General features: G+C 35.5%; 1 protein-coding gene across 1 annotated transcript; it reads left to right on the top strand.

Moving 5' to 3' along the window:
• The first annotated feature begins 3,886 nt into the window (after positions 1 to 3,886).
• Positions 3,887 to 7,670, top strand: LOC118741314 (juvenile hormone esterase-like). The gene is made up of 5 exons (XM_036473251.1): positions 3,887 to 4,240; positions 4,299 to 4,424; positions 4,485 to 5,508; positions 7,232 to 7,361; positions 7,427 to 7,670. Exons 1-5 carry the CDS (start codon positions 3,998 to 4,000, stop codon positions 7,554 to 7,556), a joined length of 1,653 nt encoding a protein of 550 aa, XP_036329144.1. The 5' UTR covers positions 3,887 to 3,997; the 3' UTR covers positions 7,557 to 7,670.
• The last annotated feature ends 2,271 nt before the right edge of the window (positions 7,671 to 9,941 follow it).

The following is a 9,941-nucleotide window of genomic DNA, read 5'->3' on the forward strand; positions in this document are numbered from 1 at the left end:
AAGATGAAGATGAAGATGAAGATGAAGATGAAGATGAAGACGAAGATATAGGTGGAGGCGAATAAGCAGATCTATATCTTTATATACAGTAGCAGTAGTCATCATAGGAAGTAGAGGAATAACATGAGTAAAGAATGGCAAGGAGAACCCATTCATATAGGTGGAGTCAGTCCTTCCCATCCACCTGTTATTTCGATTATTTGCAAAATTTACTTAGCATGCCATAAGGTTTCTAACTAATATACGATTCATCTAAGATCCAAACTCACAACAAACTTAATAAAACTATAAATTTAATAAGGAGATTAACTAAGACATCTAAACTCACTTGTTCAGAAACAAATGTCTGCCGCCAAAATAATTCGCCTCAGGAATACTTACATATGTGACACTTCACGCCCTCTCAACATAATAATCACCCACAGCTTATGCACACTGCTTGTGTGTAATTATGTATGTATGTCTGTACATATGTTTACTCGAATGCGCCTCATAAATTTCACCATTTCAAATTAAAATTTTGTTAAGTTTTATTATTGTTCTTATTGTGCCCCGCTGCCGTGGCAGACGCTGATGTTCTTTTTTATTACTTTGCCACTTAAAATGAAATGTATTTTAATTATTTGTTTATTTGTTGATTTGTTATTGTTCTTGTGATTTTAATTGCACACGCAAATATACTTAGAACGATGGTATTTTCATAACATTGAAACAAAAAGTGTTGGGTGATGAAAATTTAATTAGATTTTAATTACACCAACTGTATACGCATATAAACATATACATATGTACATACACTTAGAAAGTGAGGAACCAATTCAGGCGATTGAGGAAAGCCGCAGGCCTGTGGCATCGAAAGAGTGCTGCCTCGGCAAATAAATAAAAGAAGCGGTGTATGAAAAAATAAATAAATACGAATTAATAAGCACTGCAGTTTAGTTGATAGCAATAGTTTTTTGTGTGCTTTGCTGGAATTGTCAGCACAAAAAGAAAAACGAGCGCGTTAATTTGATCGCTGGCTGGATAGTTAATAAACAAATGAGAATTATTTCACTCGTTCAACGCGCGAGTAGCCGTTTAATTTACACACAGACATTCACTTTTATGAATAAATAAATTAATCGCTCTGAGCTTTAATTAAATTTAATTTGCAGCTCTAAGCGACGATGTGCCCCCACTAGTACGAATCGCTCTTTGCGACACTGTGATAATAAACTAAATGAGAGTTGCTGGTTTAGGCAACGAAGTGTTTATTTTAGGTAGGGTGTGTTTAAGAGATGAAGAATATTATTTATTTACCTCGGAAGTCGATAATTGCGATTAACTAAGTGCATACATTTGCATCTAAAACAAATACAGTCAGCGCCAAAAATATGCAAACCCTGACGTTAACATTGCCAAAATTTATGTGAGTTATAAAATGCTTTCAAAATTATCTGGTATAAGTATGTAAGACTTTCCAAATTAATCTTTAAAAATAGATTAGCGAAAAAGCTTTCTTTTGACATCCATATTAATTTTTTTCATTGCACTTGTCAATTAAATTCATTTGGCATTTCTCTAAAAAACCATCTCAGAAATAAAACTTTTGAAAGCCAACCTTCATTAATAATATATTTTTGCAGCCAATCTCTACTTAACCTTTTTTTTGACATTCATATAAAAATATTTTATTTAACTTGTCAACTAAATGGCTCTTAATGTTTTAAAAGGTGGCAGCCCGCTTCAAAAAAAGTTTAGAAAAAAGCTTGCCCTAAGTCCTTTCCTTTGACATTATTATTAATTCTTTCCATTTTGTCATACATACATTCATAGATAGATACATCTGTGTTCATATGGAAAAGTAGCTTATGTCGAAAGGTTGGCTTTAGTATAATGCGGCATTCCCTTTATTCTTTAAACGACAAGGAATTTTTTGATGAGACTTAATAAGAATATTGACTTGCTAGTATCGGAACTACTTCTTGCACGTTTATTTGCCAAAAGTTCTTCAACGGCTCAGCGCCAGTGAGTCATTCGCAATCGTATGCTGCGAATGCCGATTTATACTAAAGCCAGCCTTTCGACATAAGCTACTTTTCCATACGAACACAGACATGTATCATTTAACTTGCTATTTAAATTAATTTTGATTTTCTAAACAGGTGGCAATTCCCTCCAAAAATATAAACAAAAAGTATGTGTATTAAAAAGTTTAAACTAACTAAGATTTATTAAATTAAACTGATGTATTGAACAGTTTAAATTAACTTATAAATTTGATTGATTTAAACTTTTAGTGTAGGTGGCAACCCTAGTCAAAAAAATATTGAAAATAAAGCATTTTTATACATCTCTCGTTTGTTAACCATATTAAAATAATTCATTTAAATTGTAATATAAATTGATTTATAAATTCTAAACCGGTGACAACTTTCGAAAAAATATTTTTGAAGCAAAGCTCTCTTAAACGTCTCTCCTTTGACGTTTCTCTAAAATACTTGACTTAGCTTGTCAACTAAATTGTTTTTCAAGTTGTAAAAGGTGGCATCACTCTCCAAAAATAGTTTAGAAAATAAGCTTGCCTTAAGTTTTTTTGATTGACACCGATGTTGGTGTAGATAAAGATATTACTTAACTTGTCAAATAAATTGATTCTCAACTATTAAACAGATGGCAACTCTCTTAAACAATATTTTAGAAATAAGGCTTTTTAGACCTTTGAAGTTTAATACCGATATTAACATACATATGTACATTAGGGGTGTAAATTTTTTGACTGTGCGCGTATAGCATAGGAGGCTTCTACGTATAATTCTGAGTTTGCCAAATTGCGAAAATTTGTTTCGAAGAAAATGTGAAAATATTCACAGTTGCGCCCTCTGTTGGAAGTTTTAAGAAAAAGATAAATGCAGTAATAAATTCCTCATACCCAAAAACCTCTTAAAGAATTTTTTATACAACATGTAAGCAATTCTTTACGACACTAAAACAAAATGGCCTATGAAATGAAACCTAGTTTTACAATTCGGCAAACTCCGAATTGGTTTTTGACCCATGCTTTCTTCGTCAAGTTTGCTAAGAACTATACGTAGAATCCATCTGTGCTATACGCGCATAGCCGCAAAATCTTCCGTTCAAATTTACCCGCCCTAATGTACATAGCACATTTAATTAAACTTTCTTTTTAAATTGATTTGTTCCTTTTATACAGTTGGCACCCATCTTCCAAATATAAAAAAAAAATAAAACCTGAAAACCCGTTCGATTCACACCAATGAACTTATAAATTAAATTGATTTTAACGTGTTAAGCAGGTGGCAACCTTCTTAAAAATATTTGGGAATTACGGCCTATTTAAACCTATTTTTTGTTTATAGCTATTTGTTGAATATAGCTATTTTAAAATATTTAATCGCCCTTATAATAAAAATTAGTTTAGGATTTCTAAAAGGTGGCAACCCTCAAAAAAATATTTTTTAAGCAAAGCTCTCTTAAACTTCTCGTTTGATACTAATCTTAAAATATGTCATTTAACTTGTAATATTAATTGATTTAAAATTTCCTAACAGGTGGCAACCCTCGTTATAGCCATTTTAAAAATAAACCCTTTTTAAACATCTCTCGTTTGACGCCCACATTATTGTACTAGTTGTCTTATTAATCAATTTATTTTAGCTATGAAACAGGTGCAACAACTTTACAAAATTATCTTTATATTTACCTTGGTTGAAACCTCACATTAATAATATTAGTAGGACTAACAGAAATCAGTACAAAAACTCCTATAGAGTAAACCAAATAAAACTTGCATATTCCTATCAAACACCCTGTTTGAGAACGCACTCTTATCGGCTCAAACCTATGCGGTCATTATCAGCTTGCCACTAAATTCGAGAACATAAAACTCAGTTTATTGCCAACGCTGTCAACGTCAACAATTGTTCACAGCGTGCATTTTGTTTTTCACTCTCTCCCACACTGCTTTTATTTTCACGCACTTCGGCATACTATCGATATGATTGCAATAAAAGTTCTAATATTCTTGAATTTATTTTATTGCTTTGCGTCAATTAATAGCCAAGCAGGCGCAAGCTCAACAGCACCAGCAGTTGATGGAGCTATTAAAATCGAATTTGTCGACGAGCAGCGAAAAATTACAGTGGAAGGCGTACGAAATAAGAGCTGGACTGGCGATGAATACTTTGCGTTTCGTGGCATACCTTACGTGAAGCCGCCAATTGGAGAATTGAGATTTAAGGTAATGTACATATATAAATAAAATCGGAGCCCAAAAGGTATATCTTACTCATTCACAGGATCCACAACCACTGGATGAGCTACCATCATTGATAGATGCACGCCAGGATGGACACGACTGTCCCTCTATCTACGCCACAAACGCATCAGAGAATTGCCTCACGCTGAATATTTATACGCCTAGTGTAAGTTTTGAATCTACTTTAGCTTGGCAACCGCCCACTTAAACGATAGCCTACTTGCAGACCATTGCAACCGCCTCCTTGCCAGTTCTCGTCTTCATTCATCCGGGTGGGCTTTATATCGGATCGTCGCTGAGTACCTTAATTAGCCCCGCTTATCTGCTTTCCAAACCCATGGTTGTTGTAACATTCAACTACCGTCTCGGCACACTCGGCTTCCTACAGCTTGGCACACGCGAAATACCCGGTAATGCCGGCTTCAAAGACCAAGTACACGCGCTACATTGGGTAGCAAAGTACATACGCCACTTTGGTGGCAACCCCAAAGACGTCACACTAATGGGTTACAGCGCTGGTGCATTGAGTGTCAGCTTGCATCTGGTATCGCCCATGTCGCAGGGTCTTTTCCACAAAGCGATCATAATGAGTGGCTCATTGCCACCACAAACGCCACTGGCGCAGCGAGCGCAATTGGAACTAATGCGAAAACAGGCGCGGGCGCTGAATTGCAGCGAAGTTGTGGAGGGGGAAGCAGAGATTTTAAATTGTTTGCAGAAATTTAGCGGCAGTGAAATTGCTGCCACACTACGACGCCTCTTCACATTCGGCAAGGATAATCCCATTTATATATATCTGCCTGTGATTGAAAATGATTTTGGTCAAGCACGTTTTCTCACGGAAACGCCTAAGGAGAGTTTGCAACGCGGCGCATTTGCGAAGGTGCCTATTTTGTTGGGTTTTACGAATGGTGAATTTTGTCAATCTGCTGTGGATATCGTAAGAAATGAACGATTAGCGCATCGGTTTTATGAAGAGTTTGAACAGTTGGCACCTGAAATATTTATGTATGCAGGTCACAAAGGCAATTTGAGTGAAGCTAGCGTGACGCTTAGAGATTATTACTTGCCTCGTTTTAGTGGATTGGAATCGAGCGACATAGCACGCCTGTGCGACTTCTTTTCAGATGCAATTATACGCTTCGGCGCTCAACATTTGGCGGAATTAGCCGCTCCACATAAAAAAGTTTTTCCCTACAGCTTTGAATTCAGAGGAGAGTTTAGTAATCTGGACTATAATGTGAAACCAGGTGAGTAATTAAAGTTATTTGATTTAAATTAATTTCGGCGCTCGGTCGAGTAGTCTATGAACGGTCTGCACTTCTTTGGGTGCGTCTTCCGTCCGTAGGCATTGCAAGAAGTGCGTTTATATTGGCCATGCTGGGTTGCACAATAACAGACGGTCACTAGTCTGGGTATAGATAGCGCAGAGAAAATAGAACTTGCGATGAAGCTGTGCAGATTTAGGGATTTGCCTGTGTAATGGTCTCGCACTTTGGTATTTTGCACTGCTCAGTGGATTGCCTCCACAAATCACTCTCATTCCACAGTAGAACAGCGTGCTCGAACTAGTTTTACAGTGGGATCAGAACTAAAGGGAGCCCTTTTTATTTGTTTACTCGTGTAAAGGAACTAAGTTCTATTCCTAATAAAAAAAAATGTGTATAATAGTCTGGTGATGCTGAGAAAGCATCCCTCCATGATCGAACCTGCACGTTAGATGTCTATCCGGAAGTCAATGCAGCCAGTAGGCCGTACTGTGCCTTCTATGACGTAGCCGTTGAGCACGTTAAAGAAATTAGTTAAATAAAAAATGGCATGAGGTCGAACGACCTCTATCTTCCATCTCCACAAGAGATCCGAGACTGCAGGACCTTTGACCGGTGCATTGACTACACGGCTGGCGTCTGCATCAACTATGGACTCTAGAGTAGGGTAGCTCGGTTATTCCTGACTCCGTTAGCATTTCGTCTGAAGCTTCAGAGCTAACAGATGTTAGCACTCGTGTAAGGAGAGAAATTTAGACTCTCATTCTGGCTTAGTTCAAATTAACTATTAGAAAAGTCCCCTTTTTAGGCATATCCCAAACAGTGGCAAGTGTAGAGAAGAGTCCATCCAAGTTGCCGAAAATATTTCGTTGACCACTGTGACAACATCACAAAACACTAGACCCGTTCATTTTCGGACAGCAAACCCCACTTTTGTCTTTTATATTAGCGCTGGCCTTTTTACATTTTTCGTCATATCTCGAGCATTTACAGTCGGGACCTAAAGTATGATTTATCGGTGTTCTTGGCAATAGGAAACACCTGTTTTGTTCCAAAGTTCATTGACCTCAAGTACGCCGTTCTAGTACTTACTCGCCAGACCTCAGTTTTTATCTCCATAACGTAGCACCCTAATGGCAATGAATAAAAGCTGACCTAAAATCATTAAACTTTTGCTAAGGAAGTGTTTCGATTAATCCAGTAGAACTATTAAAAAAAAAATTATTACCGAATGTAGGTGTCATCGAAAAATGCCAAAAGGCGACCCCTACGTTCGTCAACAAAAAAAAATCGAAATTGCCTTGCAATAATAAATTAGAGTTTTTTTTTTCTTTTAAGGGTATTTTTAAATGTACGTAAATTAGGGTGGTTCACATATTTTTTACCACCTTTCCGAACTGAAGCATTTCGAAAATAAGGAAGCCAGAGCTTTGAATATATTTTAAATGAAGAAATTGAATTTTTTCGTAGAATTTTAACTAGTTAAAACAGTTAGTTTTTGATTAAATAAGAGTATTTCCATTCAGAAATTTTCACAACCAAAATTTCAGTAAAATTCCAAATATTTTACTTTCCAGTGTATTCTTTTTTAACCACCCTAATGTATATTTTATTTTGTTTAGTTATTTTAACTATATTTTCCTCCGCCTCCCAACTACTTTCGTCCCATTTTAAATTTCCAAAAATTTTTCATGCTTCCTTTCAGCACGCGTTGAACACATGGATGATCTGATGTATTTATTTGAAATGCCCGCCAGTTCCTTTAAACATTCCGAGTCAAATGCAGCAATGATACGACAGTACACAAAATTTATATATAATTTTGTGAAAAGGGGGTTAGTCTAAGAATTGGTGTTCGCAAACACTTTAAAAAATTAATCTGACTTTTTTCTATTAACAGCTCTCTACTTATTGGACAACTGCCGACATATCCTACCGGGTATACTAAAATTTACAGAACTTTGGAGTTCCAGCCGGGAACTTTTCTTGCCAATGATACCTATGATATGTGGAAGCGTCTGTTTTTGTAGAATGATTACAAACAATTAAATATAAGAAGAAGAAAAAATAAAAATGCTGAAGTTACTTTTTACGACTGCTCGTTCAACTTTTAAAATAAAATAGTATGCATAAATTTTATTTTCCTTGAATGTATTTTTTATTTTGCTGGCTAATCAGATTGCACTCCTAAGTGTATGTAAGTTTTCAACGCGATTACGCAAACAGTCAATGACATGAATCCAGATGGCAAGCAGACGAGTAAAATATTATTATCAGCCCGGCTGATGATTTAAAACTCGGCTGCGTTCCAGAAACGTATGCGTCATAAGCTTCATTTAATTTTGAGCTGCTTAATTGAATTCAGCGCATAGTAGGAGTATATACATATATATTCTTGAGGTGATTAATTAACCAAAAATACTTTGGGGATTTCAAACGGCTTAGGTTGCAATTAAAGCAAGTTAGAAATGAAATGAAATGAAAGCTAAATGAGTGGCATGAAATTAACAAAGCTTTATTAGGCGTTTTTCCATTGAGAATAAATATAAATTAATCACTGACTTTGCAAGCATTTATACAATTTATTTAGGTTAACTACTTTTTAGAGTACTTTTTGCAAGTAATTTTTCTTCTTTTTGTTTGACGCTGTAAACGCCTAAGCGATTTCGCCTGAGCCCAATAAAGCACGCCAATCGTTTCTCTACTGACGCCCATCGAAAATGCTAAGTAAAGGCAGTTAGCGGCCCTTGGACCAGAGGGAGAGGGGCGTTAGTTGAGTTTGTTTAATGGGAATGCGAAGAGGCGTGTCGAGTCATGGGTTGACTCTTCGCGTGCCGGACATATATACGTTGGGCACATCTGAGTTTATCCTGCCCAGCTAGGAGTTTAACCTGCTGCAGTATCCAGAGCGGCGAATAAATTTGCCGTCTTCTGTGACTACAGCTTTTCGAAGTTCAGCTTTTCTTGCATTGCTGGAGCAGTGATGCAATATTCACAATTTTAATTGTAATTACAGCTCATAGCTGTTTAAATAACAAGTTATAGTTTTTGCAAGCATTTAGATTTTAATTAATACATCTAAAAACTTTTTATGTAATGGCTCTTTTGAGAAAAATTGGGTCAATAATATGTTTAAAAACTTTAGTTTTCCAAAAAGCCCTTCGTTTTTCTTTTTGAAATTTATGGTTTTTTGGGAACTTGCAGCTTGTTTGAATAAAAAAAAATCTGACGACACTGTGCTGGGCGCACATTTTTTGCTGCACAGAGGCATGTGCGTATATTTGCTCCAACCATATACATAGTGATCCGAGTCAGTGTTTGGTTGTGGAATGGTGCCGATCGGCCTCAGTCCGTCTTAGGGTCTTTGGTCGTAGAGCCTGAATTTTCCGACTAGTGTGACCAGGTTAGCCTTTTTGAGGCTAGATTTAGCATTTAGTTTTATGCCATAGCCTAAGGAATTTAGATAATGACTTCGTGGCATTTTTCTGGCCTTTTTTTACTTAAAATATTCATAATAAAATTCGGACCGGAACTGTAAAAATAAGTACCTAAGCTTATTAAAAAGCTTTTACATTTCTTAAACTATTTACTATTTGCCGTTGAAATATTACAATAACACTGCAAAGTTTCGTTTCTTTGAGAAAATACTTTCTTATAAAATAATACTAAGAAACTTGCCTTAAACCGTTTTTTTTACAATTCGATTTGTTGACGTACTACTTGTGTACTCTGATGTAGAAAATATTAAAATTTTTGCACTTTTCTTTTACTAAACTAAACTTTTTTCTGCATATGTGTGTTTTGATGAGAATGATTTAAGAAGTTATTTACTGAAAATCGGTTTTACGGAACTTTAAAAAAATTAATATTTTCTTTTATTGTAACTCAAATTTTCATAGCGTATACGTTTTTCTAACCTTTCTTAAAAACGAATTTAGCTTCGCTTTTTGCGACCATCTGGTTACACTGTTTCCGACAATGGCATCAAAAATGCCTTCCTTGCGCACCTTGGCATAGAAATCGCCCTAAGATGCATTTGTATACATATCAGGGTGGTCCTTAAATGTAAAAAAGACGCAAACAAACAGTTCAAAACTAAAAAAAAAACTTTAGTGTCGCTCCCAGGGTTTGAAAAAATAAATAAATAAATAAAATTCTAAAAAAAATACTAGAAATTTCATAAAGTCTACATATAATTGAAATATATTTAATCATATAAACTCATAAACTCGCTCAGTTAAACTTTTTTCGAATTTTTGGGATTAAAAAAATAAATTTTTTTCAAATCCTGGTAGTTAGCGACAACCAATTTTTTTTGTTTTTAATTTTGAAACTTACGTGAATATATGTTAATATTTTAAGGACCACGCTAATACATACGTATGTATTCTGCCTTTATGACAAATAGTAGTCTC

This window comes from Rhagoletis pomonella, unplaced genomic scaffold, assembly GCF_013731165.1.
Source record: "Rhagoletis pomonella isolate Grant_MI unplaced genomic scaffold, Rhpom_1.0 Rhpom_scaffold_00001, whole genome shotgun sequence".
NCBI lineage: Eukaryota > Metazoa > Arthropoda > Insecta > Diptera > Tephritidae > Rhagoletis > Rhagoletis pomonella.

Excerpts from the sequence above, each read along its gene's own strand:
- LOC118741314 (XM_036473251.1), top strand. The coding sequence starts at position 3,998 with ATGATTGCAATAAAAGTTCTAATATTCTTGAATTTATTTTATTGCTTT. Across the intron at positions 4,241-4,298 it reads TTGGAGAATTGAGATTTAAG|GATCCACAACCACTGGATGA; the intron begins GTAATGTACATA and ends ACTCATTCACAG. Across the intron at positions 5,509-7,231 it reads GGACTATAATGTGAAACCAG|CACGCGTTGAACACATGGAT; the intron begins GTGAGTAATTAA and ends GCTTCCTTTCAG.